The 20,441-nt window shown below is 45.2% G+C and overlaps 2 protein-coding genes across 3 annotated transcripts; both read right to left on the minus strand.

The window, feature by feature from the left end:
* Positions 1-66: 66 nt before the first annotated feature.
* On the minus strand, positions 67-13,408 carry LOC115388214 (MAP kinase-activated protein kinase 2-like). Of its 2 annotated transcripts, none has more exons than XM_030091205.1 (10): positions 12,842-13,408; positions 3,878-4,017; positions 3,266-3,330; positions 3,094-3,173; positions 2,852-2,978; positions 2,608-2,683; positions 2,355-2,479; positions 1,619-1,704; positions 1,447-1,524; positions 67-1,219 (listed from the first exon to the last, which is right to left on the minus strand). In XM_030091205.1, the coding sequence occupies exons 1-10, from the start codon at positions 13,094-13,096 to the stop codon at positions 1,043-1,045; spliced, it is 1,209 nt and encodes a 402-aa protein (XP_029947065.1). In that variant the 5' UTR covers positions 13,097-13,408; the 3' UTR covers positions 67-1,042. The 2 variants fall into 2 exon arrangements, with proteins under 2 accessions (XP_029947065.1, XP_029947064.1); XM_030091204.1 differs by having other exon boundaries at positions 68-1,219; positions 1,447-1,527; positions 12,842-13,405.
* A 1,309-nt stretch (positions 13,409-14,717) lies between these two features.
* Positions 14,718-19,964, minus strand: uroc1 (urocanate hydratase 1). The gene is made up of 19 exons (XM_030091201.1): positions 19,839-19,964; positions 18,902-19,032; positions 18,669-18,762; positions 18,519-18,578; positions 18,297-18,425; positions 18,160-18,221; positions 17,969-18,035; positions 17,723-17,866; positions 17,528-17,616; positions 17,239-17,301; positions 16,943-17,122; positions 16,768-16,865; positions 16,547-16,619; positions 16,205-16,394; positions 16,003-16,101; positions 15,804-15,903; positions 15,420-15,501; positions 15,191-15,290; positions 14,718-15,064 (listed from the first exon to the last, which is right to left on the minus strand). The coding sequence occupies exons 1-19, from the start codon at positions 19,962-19,964 to the stop codon at positions 14,924-14,926; spliced, it is 2,028 nt and encodes a 675-aa protein (XP_029947061.1). The 3' UTR covers positions 14,718-14,923.
* Between the last annotated feature and the right edge of the window lie 477 nt (positions 19,965-20,441).

A 20,441-nucleotide genomic window follows, 5' to 3' on the forward strand; every position in this document is an offset into this window, starting at 1 on the left:
GGTTCTTTTTCTTGAAACACATTAAAAAACACACAAACCCAGTTTTTCTGATTTAAACGTGTTTATATTCTTACAGAAAAGAAAAATCTTTGTTTTTATGACAGTTGTGAGCTGAAGTGAGGTTGAAGAGTACACCTTTCCGACAGATCATCAGGAGATTCTTCATAATCTGAGATACTGGCACCATGACCTCAATATTTCTCCTGAAGCTGCTCTGAAACACATTCGGTTCTGCTTTGCTTCTGATTTGACTATCTGTATTTCCAGTGAAGAACGTTCCATGCAAATTCATGAACACTACATAGGCACTGTGGCTTCACGTAAACAAATGAACAGTTGGTCATAAAACCAAAAAGGCAAAATGGAATTTTTTGGCCACCATATATGTGAATGACGAAGTCTAGCTAGATGACTATTACACAGAGTACAGTACATCACACTATACTACCACTATTATGTTCCAGGACACTACTATTAAGGTAAAAACAGTCATCACATACTGAGTGGTTGAAAAGTACATTGGAACAAGTTCTCCTAAAAACATCACTTCTTGAGGTACAGTCCTTGCCGTGCTTTATAGGAATATAATGACACATTTTACGTTCATATAGGTAAACAACTAGTGCTACTTTTTATACTTGAGGTCTCCTGAAACAATGAAAAGGAGAACATGCAAAGTCTTGGACAGAAAGGCCCAGAATTAAACCAGATTGTGCAAACCACTAGAACACTGTGTGGCTTCTGCCTCAATATATGATCTAATTTTCACCATCAGAAACCTCTGTGTATGTTGAATGGTTTCTTCAGGTCAAACTGATTTTTGCAGAGTGAACCTCTACAGTGATACAGTTATAAAACACTAAAAAAAACAAAATAATTTTATTTACAAACTGTTGAGTGACATTCTCTCCTCTGTAGAGAGCAGTGACACAAACAACGAGTAAGATACTGTAAGTGATATGTAAATGGGAAAATATTGCTTGCTTGCTTACAATACATTTTCCCACGTTATGAAGAAAATGCAGCTTCTTTAATAAGACTACTACACGCCACTCTTCCACCCCTCCCCTCCGTCTGCCTCCTCGGCTCCTTCGGCTCCTCCTGGCATGGGCCTCTTGCGTCTCTTATTGAGCAGAGGGTTGTTGGACGTGTCCAAATCTTTTATTTTCACCTGGTCGTAGTCCACACGCATAGTAGCCAGAGCACTGGCCATTTCCTCCTGTTGAGAGAACAGTGTTTGAGGCGTAAATCTGAAGTTTACTGCCATCTTGTGTCCACATTATGACAACAAGCATATTCTGACACTTGGATGGATCCTTGGCAGGAATCCTAACGAGTTTCTGCACCTGTCTCAAAGATTCATTCAAAGACAGACTTCACAATAGAGAGATTCTCTATGCAAAAGCCCTTCCAACAAAACACTAAAAGTACATTTTATAGTCTCACCTTCACATCGTCCCACAGCTCCTTGTCCTCTGTCAAAACACGGGACGTGTGCAGAGGTGTTAGAGGGACCACCATTGACTGCTGTGGTACAAAAACATGAGCATCCATGATTAGACAGCAGGCTGACACAGACAGCATGTAGACCGCTGCAAGGCTTCAGTTGTTAACTTACACTGATCCAAGGATGGTTCATGAACTGTCCGATAGTCATCCGCTCGCTGGGGTCTGTCTTCAGTAACTGAATGATGAGCTGTTTGGCTGCAGAGAACATGGGATGAACCAAAATTCAATGACCCACCTAATTTTTATTAAACTGAATTTGAACTACAATATGGAAAAAAAACATACTCCCAAACATATTTTTAAATTTTGTGATTGAATACTAAATATTGAAATTGAAACTACAATGATAAAAATTAGGAAAACATTTTTTTTTTTTATTTCTACTTCTTTGAGATTTGTCAGCATGTCAGCAGTCCCTAATAAAAGTTTTTTTTTAATCAATGTTTCTAAAGGTAATATATTGCAAAAAAAAAAAGTTACACTATGGATTATTTCCACTAACTTGATGCTCAAGTTTTTGTGATCACACAAAAACACATTTCACAATACTCTAGGATATCTAATATATTGATGAAATGAACCAGAACATTTTCCCTTCATGTTCATTCAAGTTATTTTCATCCGTAATTTCAAAGTGTATGGGAATGTTTCAAACCGTGTCGTTTACATTGATGTTGATGGACCAGTGCGTCAAACTCAGACGCCATCTAGTGGTAATGTCGCAAATTACAAAAACAGTAATATTCATGCTGTGAATTTTACTGTTTCTGTACAATTTGGCAGCAAATCACAGTTTTTAACATTTGATATTTTCCCTTTATTCATATATAAATTCAGTGCCTGACCTTCCTCAGAAACGTCGGCCCACTCAGGATTGGGAAACTCGTATTGGCCCAACCTGATCCTCTGTTTCATCCCAGGAGAGATGGCCTGACCTGTGTTTGAGTAGAAAGGAGGAAATCCACACAGACTGGGGAGGAGAGGAGAGGAGAGGAGAGGAGAGGAGAGGAGAGGAGAGGAGGGCAAACCTTTGATCAAAATAAAGCATGTCGGTAGTTACAATTACATCATTAAGACAGAGATACACACGATACTCACAGAATATACATAATTACTCCCAAAGACCACATGTCACACGATTTGTCATATTTCTCCGGCCCCAGCACTTCCGGCGCTGAATGGATAAACAGACACAGAGGAAAACAAGACAATAACATGGGGGGTAAAGAACATATTCACAAAGCAGCCGGTCAGTAATATACAAACACACACTGACAACACACAAGTGAATTACAGTTCACACACGCAGAAAATCAAGTCTTCTTACTATGCAAATACTCACCAACATAATAAGGGGTATAGCAGGGAGTTTCAAGGGATTTGTGGAGGTTTGTTTCTTTGGCAAAGCCAAAATCTGTCAGTTTGAGTGTTGCGTTCGTCTCCTTGGTGGTGTAGAGCAGGTTTTCTGGCTGTAGTGTGAATCAGAATAAGAAAGGGAACAAAAATTGAATCACAACAGAATTCTTTGATAACATTAAAAATCTCCTTTGCATTCCTCCTCCATGTGAGCTGAAGCAGTCGTACCTTGACATCTCTGTGAGCAATGTCCATGCGATGGAGGAAGTCTATGGCTGAGCCAATGTCATGCATGATCTCAGACACCTCTGATGGACACACATGAACAAAGCCGTGTAGCTGCAGCTCACAGAACAGAATATAACATGTTTTAAACTCAGAAAAGTGATTTCTCACCCACCTCTTTCTGTGAAGGCCCGGTCCCCCCTGGCCTGGATGCGGCTGAACAGCTCCCCTCCCTCCATACTGACACAAGATTAACAAAGAGATCAGAAGTGGGGCAAAACATGGCAACCATGGTCTCATAACAGAGCGAGTCTTTGTGTCTCTGTACTGCTCAGAGCACAAAACTAGTTAGGAAATAAATTTCCTGGGTTTTGCACCAACGAAACATACCATAAAGCTTAATGGTGATTCTCTTGACTTCATGTTTAACTAACCATTCATGTCCCATCAGTGAATTTAAATGCATTATTCACTTCAAATGCTGATTATGCAAAGTTATGCCAGAATTTCATTTACGTAGTTACAAATAACACAAAACTGTAAAACAACAAATAAAAAGTATTTCTTTCAGTCACTTTGTACCAATTAAGACCCAAGGCGCCATGAACATCTAACGCTTTCTATGTTCACAATGGTTCACCCTTTGTGGCTGAACGGGGATTAATGTACCATAATCATTTCTCACATGTATGCCTCATGCATCTATTTCATAATCTACTCTGAGTGTATTTGCGTACATGTTGCCGTGGAGCTTAACAATGAACCACTTACATCTATTGTTTCTTACCATTCCATTACAATCAGTAAACATTTCTTCCCCTGATGGAAGTTCTCATAGAGGCTGAGTATTCGTACAATGTGGGGGCCTCCAGACACTCGCCAGTGCAGGTCGACCTCCCGTCTGGCTTTAGGGGTATCACTGAGGATCTGTTGAACAAAATGTGGACACAAGACAGTGCAAAGCTGAAAATCCCTCCATAAGCCTCCATGCACGCACAGTGAGTGCGGCTCAGTTGACAGAGTATGCATCCAAAAGTGTTCAAAGCTTGTTTTTTAAGCTGCAAAGTTTAAGGATATCAGAGGTCAAAGAAGGGGTAGAAAGCCATATTTAGAAGCAATGTGGGCAGAGAAGTTGATTCTGGAGGACACTGAAGAGTTGAACTGATAAACATTGTATCATACATCACAAAACACAGATAAACCAGACAGTGGCTAAGGGCATCCTGGTTTTCATGGCATTAAAAACCCAATCCAAACCCAAGCAAAGTAAAGGTTTTCACAAGAAAACATTCGCAGGTGCTCAATGGACGGCTCTTCCTGTTTGTGAGGCTTTATTGCAGGCCTAAAGCCAGCTGTTTATTTACTTAACGCATCTGTGTGTCTCACAAAATGACAGTGTGAGCTGAATATTACTGAGCGTGAGTGAAAAGATGTGTGTGTTTTGTGCTTCACTGAAATGCCAGAGGCGCAGTTGATTATACAAAGTATAACAGAGCGTGCCATTGTCCACCACATAACAATTATAGAGAGGGGTAGAGAGAGAGAGAAAGAGAGAGGGAGACAGACAGAGAGAGAGAGAGAGAGAGAGAGAGAGAGAGAGAGAGAGAGAGAGGGAAACAGACAGGGAGCGAGAGAGGAACTGAAAGCTTCCCAGACAGCACATCACTGTCAGACACATCTACTGTCTGTTAAACTCACTAAGTGGATTTGCTTCAGAAATACTTCTCCAACCAGCCATGCCCGTGAATTCATTGATTTTTTTTTTGTATCCTTCTGATATGATAATCTCACAAATCTGATGCAAGTGCTGTAGAAGCACCCTCATAATAAATATGAGTAATGGATGAATTGTGATCTGATTACTGCATATGCTTGCCAAGTAAGACACCACTGAACGGCCTTGCAGGCCAGGGGATGTCCACTTCTTCATCTTAGACACTCTTTCCCGGATGTCTGCCACAGAGCTGCGTGCTGGTTCTTGCTGTGGGAACTGCTGTGGTCAAGTCTCAGGTCCATTAGCCACTGAGAGTTAGTGCTGTCACCCTTACAAATAAAATAGATAAACTAGGATAAACTACGATAAGTACAAAATGACAGTGGTTTACTCTCTGACCTATTATTTTGTTTTGTTTGTTGTAATGAAACTGTTGATTAAACATTTAGGGTAGTTGTCAGTTGAGCTATGGAGCAGCTTAAACTACCGAAGGAAATACTTCATCCCATTCTCGAACTGTGAGAACACAGGATGTGTACCTCCTGCTCCCAGTAATGTGGAGCTCTGTGTTCAAGTAGGATGACAACAGATGAGAGGGGAAGAAGGACAGGAGTGGTTACAAACTGAAGAAGTCACACAAAGAGAAAAACAGCCACATCTACAAAGATAAGAGAACTGTCACTCTCTAACCCATCAGCTTTAAAAACACTATTTCCATTGCAACGCTACTGCGGTCAAGCCCGCCCTCATTTCAGAAAGCACGGTCAACCTAGCACTCAATTGACTCTGTGGTGCGCGCATACTCTGTGCATTACGGGAACAGCGTTTTCACAGTGACTTCACAATAAAAGTTGGGTTAAGTTGAATGAGATCTTCCTTTTGATTTGGTTAGCCGAGTTAGTTTTCTTAAGTTTTCACGACCTGGAGTGACAGGCACAGTGAAACTGATATTCTACTGCGACAATACAAAGTATCAAAATAAACACGAACACACACCAAACAAGAACAGACGCCCAAAAAAAAAAAAAAAAAAAAAAAAAAAAAAAAAATCCTGTTGGCAACAACCCAGTCCACTTCTCACTGAAAGTAGGCCACCCGAGGGTGCAATTCACCAAGTGTCATCCAGATCTGATGTGTATTTTCAAAGTAAGAGCCCTCTGAAAAAGCGCATTTTTGACTCATCCAGCCAAATTCAAAGTTGCATTGCTCCAAAACGCCCTGTTGCCGAGCAACCATTCCACTTCTGACTGATAGTACGCCCCCCCAGGGTCCCAGTCACCAAGTGTCATCCAGATCTGATGTGTATTTTCAAAGTAAGAGCCCTCTGAAAAAGCGCATTTTTGACTCATCCAACCAAATTCAAAGTTGCATTGCTGCAAAACGCCCTGTTGCCGAGCAACAGTTCCACTTCTCACTGATAGTCGGCCCCCCCAGAGTCCCAGTCACCGAGTGTCATCCAGATCTGATTTCTAGTTTCAAAATAAGAGCCCTCTGAAAACTCACATTTTTGACTCGTCCTACCAAATTCAAAGTTGCATTGCTCCAAAACGCCCTGTTGCCGAGCAACCATTCCACTTCTGACTGATAGTAGGCCCCCCCAGGGTCCCAGTCACCAAGTGTCATCCAGATCTGATGTGTATTTTCAAAGTAAGAGCCCTCTGAAATAGCGCATTTTTGACTCATCCAACCAAATTCAAAGTTGCATTGCTGCAAAACGCCCTGTTGCCGAGCAACAGTTCCACTTCTCACTGATAGTCGGCCCCCCCAGAGTCCCAGTCACCGAGTGTCATCCAGATCTGATTTCTAGTTTCAAAATAAGAGCCCTCTGAAAACTCACATTTTTGACTCGTCCTACCAAATTCAAAGTTGCATTGCTCCAAAACGCCCTGTTGCCGAGCAACCATTCCACTTCTGACTGATAGTAGGCCCCCCCAGGGTCCCAGTCACCAAGTGTCATCCAGATCTGATGTGTATTTTCAAAGTAAGAGCCCTCTGAAATAGCGCATTTTTGACTCATCCTACCAAATTCAAAGTTGCATTTCTCCAAAACGCCCTGTTGCCGAGCAACAGTTCCACTTCTCACTGATAGTGGGCCCCCCCAGAGTCCCAGTCACCGAGTGTCATCCAGATCTGATTTCTAGTTTCAAAATAAGAGCCCTCTGAAAACTCACATTTTTGACTCGTCCTACCAAATTCAAAGTTGCATTGCTCCAAAACGCCCTGTTGCCGAGCAACCATTCCACTTCTGACTGATAGTGGCCCCCCCCAGGGTCCCAGTCACCAAGTGTCATCCAGATCTGATTTGTAGTTTCAAAATAAGAGCCCTCTGAAAAAGCGCATTTTTGACTCATCGAGCCAAATTCAAAGTTGCATTGCTCCAAAACGCCCTGTTGCCGAGCAACCATTCCACTTCTGACTGATAGTCGGCCCCCCCAGGGTCCCATTCACCAAGTGTCATCCAGATCTGATGTGTATTTTCAAAGTAAGAGCCCTCTGAAAAACGCATTTTTGACTCATCCAGCCAAATTCAAAGTTGCATTGCTCCAAAACGCCCTGTTGCCGAGCAACAGTTCCACTTCTCACTGATAGTCGGCCCCCCAGGGTCCCATTCACCAAGTGTCATCCAGATCTGATTTCTAGTTTCAAAATAAGAGCCCTCTGAAAACTCACATTTTTGACTCGTCCTACCAAATTCAAAGTTGCATTGCTCCAAAACGCCCTGTTGCCGAGCAACCATTCCACTTCTCACTGATAGTGGGCCCCCCCAGGGTCCCATTCACCAAGTGTCATCCAGATCTGATTTCTAGTTTCAAAATAAGAGCCCTCTGAAAACTCACATTTTTGACTCGTCCTACCAAATTCAAAGTTGCATTGCTCCAAAACGCCCTGTTGCCGAGCAACCATTCCACTTCTCACTGATAGTGGGCCCCCCCAGGGTCCCATTCACCAAGTGTCATCCAGATCTGATTTATAGTTTCAAAATAAGAGCCCTCTGAAAACTCACATTTTTGACTCATCCAGCAAAATTCAAAGTTGCATTGCTCCAAAACGCCCTGTTGCCGAGCAACCATTCCACTTCTGACTGATAGTGCCCCCCCCCCAGGGTCCCAGTCACCAAGTGTCATCCAGATCTGATTTGTAGTTTCAAAGTAAGAGCCCTCTGAAAAGCGCATTTTTGACTCATCCAGCCAAATTCAAAGTTGCATTGCTCCAAAACGCCCTGTTGCCGAGCAACCATTCCACTTCTGACTGATAGTCGGCCCCCCCAGGGTCCCATTCACCAAGTGTCATCCAGATCTGATGTGTATTTTCAAAGTAAGAGCCCTCTGAAAAACACATTTTTGACTCATCCAGCCAAATTCAAAGTTGCATTGCTCCAAAACGCCCTGTTGCCGAGCTACAGTTCCACTTCTCACTGATAGTCGGCCCCCCCAGGGTCCCATTCACCGAGTGTCATCCAGATCTGATTTCTAGTTTCAAAATAAGAGCCCTCTGAAAACTCACATTTTTGACTCGTCCTACCAAATTCAAAGTTGCATTGCTCCAAAACGCCCTGTTGCCGAGCAACCATTCCACTTCTGACTGATAGTCGGCCCCCCCAGGGTCCCATTCACCAAGTGTCATCCAGATCTGATTTATAGTTTCAAAATAAGAGCCCTCTGAAAACTCACATTTTTGACTCATCCAGCAAAATTCAAAGTTGCATTGCTCCAAAACGCCCTGTTGCCGAGCAACCATTCCACTTCTGACTGATAGTGGGCCCCCCCAGGGTCCCAGTCACCAAGTGTCATCCAGATCTGATTTGTAGTTTCAAAATAAGAGCCCTCTGAAAAAGCGCATTTTTGACTCATCCAGCCAAATTCAAAGTTGCATTGCTCCAAAACGCCCTGTTGCCGAGCAACCATTCCACTTCTGACTGATAGGAGGCCCCCCCAGGGTCCCATTCACCAAGTGTCATCCAGATCTGATGTGTATTTTCAAAGTAAGAGTCCTCTGAAAACTGACATTTTTGACTCATCCAACCAAATTCAAAGTTGCATTGCTCCAAAATTCCCTGTTGCCGAGCAACCATTCCACTTCTCACTGATAGTAGGCCCCCCCAGGGTCCCATTCACCAAGTGTCATCCAGATATGATGTGTATTGTCAAAGTAAGAGCCCTCTGAAAAAGCGCATTTTTGACTCATCCAACCAAATTCAAAGTGAGATTGCTCCAAAATGCACTGTTGCCAAGCCACCATTCTGACTGATAGTAGGCCCCGGGGGCTGCTGCGTGTGATTTTGCCTGCCGCTGCAAGGCATGATGGGACGCGGGACTGGGTTTTGGGCCATTTCTTGCCGGTTTGCGTATTCTGTGTGGTTTATTTGTGTTTCATTTATTATGCATGTGTTTTGTTCATTGTTGTTCTCTGCTGTTGCCGTGTTTTCCTTCATTTTGTGTTCCTTTTTGTGTGCACCGTGGCTCAGGGGGACCTTTGGGGGAGGGATGCGGCCTTCGCGCCGCTGGGGAGGGCCTGTTGCTTGTGAACCTAAAGGTCAAACTCAGTCTCCTTCGTTGTCTCCGCCGCTCGAAATCGCCACATTGGTGTCAGAAGTTGGATGGAGCCACGGCAAGCTTCAGATAGAAGACGCCCGGAGAACGCAGGAAGGATCGCCGCACAGTGGGGGACTCCGAGCCGGCCCGACGGGTCCAGCGATCGGCCGAAGCACCGTCCAGAAGCGGCGAGGATGGCTGAGGACGGTGGCGATCGCGTGGATGCGGGAGCTCGCCCACCCACCGCTCCAGCGAGAGCCGCCGTCAAGCTGCCGAAGTATGATGGCGCCGGCTCACTGGAGCGCTTCATCAAGCAGACACGAGTCGCCGCAACGCACAACAGCTGGAGTGGCCAAGACACCGCCGCGCATCGAGCCCTGGCCTTGGAAGGCAAGGCCCAGCAAGTTCTCTTCGACTTCGTGCCCGGACAAGAGCGGATCCTGGCCGCATTAATCACCGCACTCGAGCGGCGCTTCGGGCGGCGCACCATAGAGGCCGCTGAAAGGGAAAAGCTGAATAACCGCCACCGCCTTCAAGGAGAAGGGCGTCTTCTTTGGCGGCGTTAGCCAGTTGAACACGGGGCGGCGGTGATTTGGCGCCGACCCGCGGTGTGGAGGAGATTGTCTCGGTTAGTTCTGCTTCCCAGAGGGCCTTCTCCAGGGTCTGTGGTGTAGCGAGCTGCACATGCTGATGCAGCCGCCTGGGGCGGGAGTCCTTGCTGGAATGCATGTAGTTACTCCAGTTACTCCAGCATGCTTACGGGGAAGGTGGGGAAGCCCTGCCGTGCGAATAACTGGACGTCAGTGGTGAAGGAGCCCAGGTTTTCTCCTTGGCGACGGCGGCGGTTATTCAGCTTTTCCCTTTCAGCGGCCTCTATGGTGCGCCGCCCGAAGCGCCGCTCGAGTGCGGTGATTAATGCGGCCAGGATCCGCTCTTGTCCGGGCACGAAGTCGAAGAGAACTTGCTGGGCCTTGCCTTCCAAGGCCAGGGCTCGATGCGCGGCGGTGTCTTGGCCACTCCAGCTGTTGTGCGTTGCGGCGACTCGTGTCTGCTTGATGAAGCGCTCCAGTGAGCCGGCGCCATCATACTTCGGCAGCTTGACGGCGGCTCTCGCTGGAGCGGTGGGTGGGCGAGCTCCCGCATCCACGCGATCGCCACCGTCCTCAGCCATCCTCGCCGCTTCTGGACGGTGCTTCGGCCGATCGCTGGACCCGTCGGGCCGGCTCGGAGTCCCCCACTGTGCGGCGATCCTTCCTGCGTTCTCCGGGCGTCTTCTATCTGAAGCTTGCCGTGGCTCCATCCAACTTCTGACACCAATGTGGCGATTTCGAGCGGCGGAGACAACGAAGGAGACTGAGTTTGACCTTTAGGTTCACAAGCAACAGGCCCTCCCCAGCGGCGCGAAGGCCGCATCCCTCCCCCAAAGGTCCCCCTGAGCCACGGTGCACACAAAAAGGAACACAAAATGAAGGAAAACACGGCAACAGCAGAGAACAACAATGAACAAAACACATGCATAATAAATGAAACACAAATAAACCACACAGAATACGCAAACCGGCAAGAAATGGCCCAAAACCCAGTCCCGCGTCCCATCATGCCTTGCAGCGGCAGGCAAAATCACACGCAGCAGCCCCCGGGGCCTACTATCAGTCAGAATGGTGGCTTGGCAACAGTGCATTTTGGAGCAATCTCACTTTGAATTTGGTTGGATGAGTCAAAAATGCGCTATTTCAGAGGGCTCTTACTTTGAAAATACACATCAGATCTGGATGACACTTGGTGAATGGGACCCTGGGGGGGCCGACTATCAGTCAGAAGTGGAATGGTTGCTCGGCAACAGGGAGTTTTGGAGCAATGCAACTTTGAATTTGGCTGGATGAGTCAAAAATGCGCTTTTCAGAGGGCTCTTACTTTGAAAATACACATCAGATCTGGATGACACTTGGTGAATGGGACCCTGGGGGGGCCGACTATCAGTCAGAAGTGGAATGGTTGCTCGGCAACAGGGAGTTTTGGAGCAATGCAACTTTGAATTTGGCTGGATGAGTCAAAAATGCGCTTTTCAGAGGGCTCTTATTTTGAAACTACAAATCAGATCTGGATGACACTCGGTGACTGGGACCCTGGGGGGGGGCGACTATCAGGGAGAAGTGGAATGGTTGCTCGGCAACAGGGCGTTTTGGAGCAATGCAACTTTGAATTTGGTAGGACGAGTCAAAAATGTGAGTTTTCAGAGGGCTCTTATTTTGAAACTACAAATCAGATCTGGATGACACTCGGTGACTGGGACCCTGGGGGGGCGTACTATCAGTCAGAAGTGGAATGGTTGCTCGGCAACAGGGCGTTTTGGAGCAATGCAACTTTGAATTTGGCTGGATGAGTCAAAAATGTGAGTTTTCAGAGGGCTCTTATTTTGAAACTACAAATCAGATCTGGATGACACTCGGTGACTGGGACCCTGGGGGGGGCGACTATCAGTCAGAAGTGGAATGGTTGCTCGGCAACAGGGCGTTTTGGAGCAATGCAACTTTGAATTTGGTAGGACGAGTCAAAAATGTGAGTTTTCAGAGGGCTCTTATTTTGAAACTACAAATCAGATCTGGATGACACTTGGTGAATGGGACCCTGGGGGGGCCGACTATCAGTCAGAAGTGGAATGGTTGCTCGGCAACAGGGAGTTTTGGAGCAATGCAACTTTGAATTTGGCTGGATGAGTCAAAAATGCGCTTTTCAGAGGGCTCTTACTTTGAAAATACACATCAGATCTGGATGACACTTGGTGAATGGGACCCTGGGGGGGCCGACTATCAGTCAGAAGTGGAATGGTTGCTCGGCAACAGGGAGTTTTGGAGCAATGCAACTTTGAATTTGGCTGGATGAGTCAAAAATGCGCTTTTCAGAGGGCTCTTACTTTGAAAATACACATCAGATCTGGATGACACTTGGTGAATGGGACCCTGGGGGGGCCGACTATCAGACAGAAGTGGAGTGGGTTGTTGGTAACAGGGTATTTGTTATTGGCGTCTGTTGGTGTTTGGTGTGTGTTGGTGTTTGATTTGATAGATTTAGTTCTGACATTGTCGCAGAAGATTATCTATTTTACTGTGCCTGTCAGTCCAGGTCGTGAAAACTTAAAGAGCGTAACTTGGTTAACCAAATCAAAAGTAAGATCACATTCAATTTAACCCAGCTTTTATTGTGAAGTCACTGTGAAAACGCTGTTCCCGTAATGCACAAAGTATGCGCGCACCACAGAATCAATTGAGTGCTTGGTTGACCGTGCTTTCTGAAATGAGGGCGGGCTTGACCGCAGTAGCTTACCCATACATACTGTTAGTGGAACTGAAGAGATGCTGTATTCATGATCTGATTTCTGCATATACTTGCAAAGTCAGACACCACTGAACGGTGCAAATGAATATTTAATGAACGCTATTATTATTTCCAGCTCCCATCTATGACCAGAGGTAAAGCAGGGAGAGAGAGAAGAGCACAAACAAACCTTGAGGGCGCATTTCTCGCCAGTTTTCTTGCAGTAACACTCCAGCACTTTGCCATTGATGCCAAGACCAAGGACCTGCGTGGTTACTTTGTAGTCCTCTGTCACTGTGTGCCTCTTGAACTCCAGCTGAGGGAAGGCAGGTGTCTGGGGGTCGGCGTTCCCCTCGTCCAGGCTGCCGCTGCTGCCCGGGCTGCGGGAGTCGCTGCGGGGCGCAGCGGACGCGTTCACCGCCTGCTCCTCCTGGCTATGATGCATCTTTCCTCTAAAAGCCGACAGCAGCGCACATTAAATGCCTTCAGCTTCTGCCACAGAAAATTTCCAGGGCCATTTCAGCACGCACGTTCATTTTCACGGGACTTTTGCACTTCCCAGCATAACATGGTGACCCGCAGTTCACACTGTAGAGGAGGAAAGAAAAAAAAAAGAAAAAGAGGAGGGCAGCCTGTATCCCGGGAGGAGGAGGGCGGAGGGCTGAAAACGCGCCCCTCACTTCAGCCGAGGCGGTTAACAGGTTTCAGCAGCGCGCCGCGTGGAGATAAAATACACACATAGGCGCAAATAATGGAGAAAAAAAGGCGCTAACATAAAACGCGAACCCCGCGTCTGTCCCCCATCCCCGTCATCTGCCTCCCGTCCTGCGGCTCAGCAGCCTCTCCAGGCCGCTACGTCAGCGCGAGAGGATCAAGTTCACCATTCAGCTTTCTTAAAGGAACAAGATGCTAAACAAATCACCGGCAGTTTATTGGATTTTCTCTGTGACATCTCAGCTTTAGCCTCTTCAGAACATTAAATCTCAGGAATGGTCAGCAGTAGCTTTTTCTATTATGAAAGGTGCGTGTGCTGGGCAAGTTACTTTTAAAAAGTAATTAGTTGTCTTTGCTAGTTACTTGGTTAAAAAAGTAACTAAGTTAGTAATTGAGCTATAATATTTGAAAAGTAACTAATTACTTGGTTCATTATTTTTAAAAATGTGTTTGAATATATGTCAAATCATTTGGATCCCCCCTTTAACGGAATTTTTGTATGTATGTTCAATTACTATAAAACAGTTTATATGATTAATGAAATGAATGGATACTTAATAAACTAACAGTAAACGCTACATTAATCTAAATTATAGTGATTGGGGTTCTCTATGGCTGTATAACACTGTCACATCACCTGACGCACTTTGCACCAATGCTTTCCTTCTTTGTGTATGACGTCATTTAGAACGTTAGTGACTGAGTTGGCAACAAAGTATCGTTTTAAATGACATCATCATCATCATCATCATCTAATATGAGCTGCTCATTTTCATATTAGGACAAATTAGATGATGACATCAATTGTATCAGTTTTCAAGTTACTTTTTTTTACAAAACACAATAGAATGCATCATATTTAATTATCAAGCTTTAATGTGAATATTATGAGTTCACATTATGGACTTTCTTCTGAATTATTATGACATTGTAATATGTACATCACAACTCATCATTCAATTCAATTCAGCTTTATTTATACAGTGCCAAGAAAGACACGGTAATTTCTAGGCACTTTTGCAGATAAAAACCCAACAGTTCCACATAAGTGAGCATGAGCGACTGTGGAAAGGAAAAACTCCCTTTCAAAAGGAAGAAAATCTTCTTTGTATAGGAAGGGATTTGGACTGGGGGTGGGGGGTGGACTACAGGAGAGAGGGAGCACAGACAAGCAGAGAGAAACAGGTTAGTAAATTGCTGATTGAGACTTTCTAAATGTTTTTGGTTTATTTTCAACACAAAACATAACAAAAGCATTTTTGTTAAAAAGGCCAACAGTTTACTGTAGTTCATTGTAGTTTGTAGTTTCTCTACTTTCCCAGCAGACTGACCGTTTATTTTTTTCCTTTTACAGGTAAATTATTATGCAAGTTTTCAGTGTGTCACGACGTCTGTGTGGGAGCTTTTTAAATATTAGTCATTCCTATTTGTTTCAAGTACATGATTTTAACAGCTGGGTAACAAGCTCATTCATACAAATGGATCGTGATCAGCGTTGCTGGTTTCCTTTGTTATGCAGCTGTGAGTAGTTGGTTATAAAACTGTGACTGAGTGTTGGTTAACCCTGCAGGGCACGGTCAAGCACATGTTCGTCCTGCACGGGAAAAGGCATGGTGACACGCAGCTGCCGGTTCTCCTCCATGGTGTGTTGGATGGTTTCATAGGCATTACTGTTTCCAGACCAGCAGCGGCGAGCCACCTACAACACACACACACAGACACACACACACACACACAGAGTTTAAGTTTAACTACCAGCTGCAATCCAAGCAGATTGGGACTGTTAGGCAACGCTGTTAAACTTCTCTTGTTTTGGTACTCTCACCCCATTAGAGACGTCCCAGTTGAGCATCAGACTGGCGCGTTTCGCAGCCTCCTCTGAGCCGTCCAGCATCAAACCAAAGCCTCCATTCATAACCTCACCCCTGTGTTCCGGATGGAGGCATAAGTACATCGACTTAAGCATCAGGTTGCCATTACTTAAAGAATATGCTTTTGATGAATATGAATAATTATTCACGCAGGTTACAGTTAATGCTATGAGTCAGACCTACCAGCCTACACCACCACCGTTGTGCAAGGCAACCCATGTGGCACCTCTGAATGCATCACCAACAAAGTTCTGCACAGCCATGTCTGCAACGGAGAGATGCTGTGAGCTATTATTGGCATTTTTATCACTCCCGAGGTATAATGTATTCTTTTCCATGATGAGAGTCTCCAAGGAAGAAAGGCAATGTGTAACTAACTTCCTGTGTGGGAAAACCTATAAACCTAAATCAAGGCTGTTTCAGCACAGATTCAAGATAGATCATTTAAGGTAGTTGATCCACGAAACAGTGTCTGCCATGTGCTCTTCAGAATTTCTACGATGAGACTGAAATTTCACTTCAAGTTTAGCACAAGTTTGATTATTCTTCATTGCAAATATCAGGTACCTGCACAGAAGGCAGAACCATCGTAGACATTCGAGGTCTCTCTGAAGGGGCTGTCTGTGCCGCTGACATCATGGTGGTCTCGGCTAATAACCACCGGTGCCTGTTCAAGAGAAACAACCAAAGATACCACGGTGACTCTGCTGAAAACTTCCAATCCTGCAGAGATCAGAGCATGTCAAACAATCTTGGATCCCCTTACTGAAACTCTTCCATCAGCAATAGCCTGGTTGATAGCCAAAGCAATGCGCACTCGTCCTTTTTGGTCTGAGTAGAGGATTCTCGCCTGTGATCCCACAACCTAACAAGAGAAAAAGAAGTGGTGAGGATTAGTTGGACCTGTGCCTCTTTTTGTTTCAGGTGTGGAATATCTTAAAAGCACAGAGTATCTCAGAGGTTATAACCATTTTGTGTTTTCCAGCCTGTCTGATCCAAAGGATGTTATCATTGTACTGCTGTTTGATGCGATCGGACACGTGGGCACTGATTTCCTCCAGGACAGTGGCAGCAATGTTGTCAGTTACAGCAAGGTCTTGGGGATCACCGGATGTGCACACCCACCGAAACGGCCCAAAACCAAGGGAAAAAATATCTCTGTTGCAAAGGCAAAGATAAGAAAAGAGACTAAATAAGCAATAGCAACTTGTCAAGCAAACCCGTGGAGAAACTTTTGTGAGACCATCACTTGTATTAAATCAGCTCTTTTGCCTGATCAAAGTTTGATTGAAAAGAAGTGAATATCGTACCCCATGATGTGTTGGACATAAGAAGGGTAACGGAACTCTGTTGCTCCTCCTCCAGCTTTTTCAACCTCTGCACCTGTACGAAGAAAAAGTCTATAACAGCTATTGGTACTGTGTGTGTGTGTGTGTGTGTGTGTGTGTGTGTGTGTGTGTGTGTGTGTATGAGTGTGCGTGTGTGTGTGTGTGTGTGTGTGTGTGTGTGTGTGTGTGTGTGTGTTACCTACCAGCTCTTTTGGCCTCCAGGAGAAAGGCATTACCATAGTCCCAGAAGAACATGCCTGCGTCAGACAACTTGTTGATAGCCGTTACGTGTCTTCTTAGACTGTGATAGAATATAAAATGTGATTATAGCTTCATAGATTAGTGCATTTCAGATCTACACTCTGAGATGAAATGAACCTTTGCTGAACCATGGTTTTGAAACGGTCAGGATCAGTCGTCATGAGCTGGTTGGCCTGGCGGAAGCTGAGCTGGACTGGATAGTAACCGCCGTTGTAGGGGTTATGAAGGGAGGTCTGGTCTGATCCCAGATCCACCAGGAGCTCTCCTGTCCTCTCAAACTCTAACAGGAGCCTCTCCCTGAATGGAGCAGGAATAAAGTGTGGAATGATTGTAAAAGAATGAGAGGAAGGTGCGTTCATTCACTCTTGCGGCAGACTTGGTTTTCATCAGGGTATCTGCAGGTTTGTACTCACCACAGGTCTACTATGTTTCCATGGTATCCCAGACTGAGAGGAGTCTTGGAGCGCTTAGCTTCTCTGTAACACACAGAGAGATAATTACTGAAAATCTCAGCAGGCAGGATCTCTTTCTGTTCTCTCCTTTAACTTGAATATAATTATGCTGGAAGATAGAGACGTTCTTTGAAGCTGAATCCCGACACAGATCACCTGGATTCACTGGATTCTGTAGTTTATAGAACAAATGACAGCTCTGACACTTAAAGCATCTGTTTATTGTCCTTTGTGTTCTTTTCTCTGTTACCTGATTCGCTTGATGCATTGCTCTATGTTGCTGGTGACCTCCATCAGCCAGCCCTGCTCATGTCTCTTTCTCAAGGGAGCCTCGTCCACCTACCCAGAAGCCAAACGCACATGGTCACGTGGACAGACAGGACTTCCTCCATTCCTGCTCACTCAGCAGAGAGTGCTGATGGTAAATGACAGGAAATCAGCTGACCTCTGCAATCACGCCAATGCAACCAGCAATGACGGCGGCTTTAGCCTGAGCTCCGCTCATGCCTCCGAGGCCGGAGGTCACAAACACACGTCCTGACAAGTCGCCTGAGCCCAGATACCTCCGGCTGGCGTTCAGTACCGTCAACTGCACAGCAGAAGAAACATGGAAAAAATGAGGGACCATTGATTTAACAAATGAAGTGATATTGTAGTGCTGGAAAACATCTATTTTCAATTTTTTACAAACCATTGTGCCGTGAACTATCCCTTGAGGCCCGATGTAGCAGTAGCTTCCTGCTGTCATCTGACCATACCTGGAAGGAAAGAAGCTCTTCTTACATTCCATACCTCACTAACAGGGTACATATGATACGACTATACCGTCCTGTAGACAAAAACAAGCACAACTGAATGTCAAGAAGCACCTTGGAAACTTACATCGACACACCAAGAGCGAACATCTTTTCATACTGATCTCTGGAGGAGTAATTTGGAATGACCTGACCAGAACAAAAGAGGAAAATGTGACTATGTGCAGACTATGTCCTTGAACCGGGTGTGTGCACTGATGCTACCATGCCATTGGTGATGATGGCCCGGGGGGAGGAAGGCAGGCTGGGGAACAAGCCCATGGGATGGCCACTGTACATGACCAGGGTCTGTTCCTCGGTCATCTCACTCAGGTAATGCATCACCAGGCGGAACTGTAGACCACACAATCACCAGCAAACACAAATTATTCACATCAAACCAATCAGGCAAATTCTCAAGACAACTATAGCTCGTATGAGGCTTACCTGAGCCCAGTTACTAAACACCTGGCCATTCCCCCCATAAGTGACAAGCTCTTGGGGAAACTGAAAGATCAAGAAACGTCAGAGACATTAAACACGACTGAAATAATGTCCAGCATCGCTACTTTACAGAAACACAGGTAAACAAATCACCTGAGCAACAGCCGGGTCCAGGTTGTTCATGATCATGAGCATCATAGAGGCTGCTTGACGTGTGCGGCATGGGTACTCGTCTAGGGGGTAGGCTCTGAGGACGCCACAGCACAAGTTATGTTGAATGAAACTTGTGATTACATCGTAATTTATTAAAAAGACAGATTTCCCAACCACATTGATGACAATATTTTTCTGAAATCACTTCCTGAGTTCTCAGTGAAGAGCCTCACCTCATGCGTAGCACGGGGCAGAAGCGGTACATGTAAATGTGGCCATACTGCCGCAGCTCCTGAGCAAATTCAGGAGCCAGCGTTGGATGGTGGGAAGGCGGAAAGTAACGCAGAGCATTTCTCAATGCCAGCTAGAGGGAGGAAGCACGGGCAGAACAGGTCACGGTGAAGAAATGTTCTAAAGACGGTGCACAGACATGAGTTCATGTTTTACTCCTGTTTCCTCTTCTTATGTAATCGGAGGCGCTCCGCCTGCACCTCTCTTAATTATTGACCAAAGCCTTTGCTCTGTGTCAGTTGAAGACCTTTGAAAATAATCAATATTTAGGATGAAACACGAGCCAACACAGGCGATGCAATCGGTCTCAGCACACACTGTGGCATAAGAGCAACTATTATCCTACATCTAATACTTTGGAAGCATAAGGTAGTGGAGGTCAGAGGTCACATCATCACAGGTTTTTCATCCTTTCTGACTGGTCGGCTGAAGTCAAGTCAGACATACATTTACTAGCTCCCTTAATAAGTTTAAAATATGCATTCCTGCTCAACAAATTTAACACTGAGTGAATTAAAGGCTCTCTGATGCTCTCGAGTACCGGTAATAAACAAAACTGTATTAATCGCACAAAGGAAGAAGCTTTGGCTGTGACGGATCTTATCAGAGTGTACAGAGGTGTCTTTTAAAGTGGCCAGTCGGTGTACAGCAGTGTTCTAAATAATTCATAAGGACAATAAAAGAGAAAGAGAGTGCACATCTTGAATTGCAGTTCTTATTGTCTGTTGGGATTCTGTTGCTATAAAACTGCTCATCAGGCAGCATAAAATAAAATTTAGACCTTAAAAAAAACAAACCCTGCTATTTACCTTTACTACTGATTCACAAAACAGTGAGAGTTGACACAGGAATGAAAAATAAAACTTTTTTTTTTCTCACCCGCTCTTCTTCTGCAGTAAGGTTGGGGGTCCGAATCGGAGCATGAGGCATGCTGGGATCTCGTCCCCTGTTTGGAGGCAAAGGATCGAAAGGAAGCCCGCTGCATATGTCCTTTAAACTGGACATCCTGGTACCTGGCTGAGAGGAAACCCCGAGACACAGCTGAGACTGAACCCTGAAGATGGCTCTGTCCCTGTGGAGAGTCAGACCGGGTTCCAGTGAGCCCTGCAGTGGGATCGCCCTTCACATGACTTTCTCATTGGCTTTTTCTACCTTTTTTTGCCCCTCCGGTTGAACCAATGGTACACCAGGGATAGAGAGGGTTGTTTGGTAATTATTGATCGATGGAGTTTAAAGCGACTCATGCTTCAGTGGTCAAAGCCTGACAGAGACCTCTGACCCCCCCCAACACACACACAGATATATAACACAGTTAAACAACAGCTGTACTAAAACCCTTTCACATGCAGTGAAATGTAACTTGAAATTATTTTGTGACACAAACACAACTAATGGAGTTGAGTGGCAACATCAAAAACATTACCTTAGATCACATGTCAGTTCCTGAAATATGTCAGTTCCTGCTGTTTTAATTCTTACTGC

The sequence above is a fragment of the Salarias fasciatus genome, chromosome 5, assembly GCF_902148845.1.
Source record: "Salarias fasciatus chromosome 5, fSalaFa1.1, whole genome shotgun sequence".
Classification (NCBI taxonomy): Eukaryota; Metazoa; Chordata; class Actinopteri; order Blenniiformes; family Blenniidae; genus Salarias; species Salarias fasciatus.

Excerpts from the sequence above, each read along its gene's own strand:
- uroc1 (XM_030091201.1), bottom strand. The coding sequence starts at position 19,964 with ATGTCCAGTTTAAAGGACATATGCAGCGGGCTTCCTTTCGATCCTTTG. Across the intron at positions 19,033-19,838 it reads TTACTGCAGAAGAAGAGCGG|CTGGCATTGAGAAATGCTCT; the intron begins GTGAGAAAAAAA and ends TCCTCCCTCTAG. Across the intron at positions 17,123-17,238 it reads GGAAACATAGTAGACCTGTG|GGAGAGGCTCCTGTTAGAGT; the intron begins GTGAGTACAAAC and ends TGCTCCATTCAG.
- LOC115388214 (XM_030091204.1), bottom strand. The coding sequence starts at position 13,096 with ATGCATCATAGCCAGGAGGAGCAGGCGGTGAACGCGTCCGCTGCGCCC. Across the intron at positions 4,018-12,841 it reads GCGAGAAATGCGCCCTCAAG|ATCCTCAGTGATACCCCTAA; the intron begins GTTTGTTTGTGC and ends TTTGTTCAACAG. Across the intron at positions 3,174-3,265 it reads CCGGGCCTTCACAGAAAGAG|AGGTGTCTGAGATCATGCAT; the intron begins GTGGGTGAGAAA and ends TGTGTCCATCAG.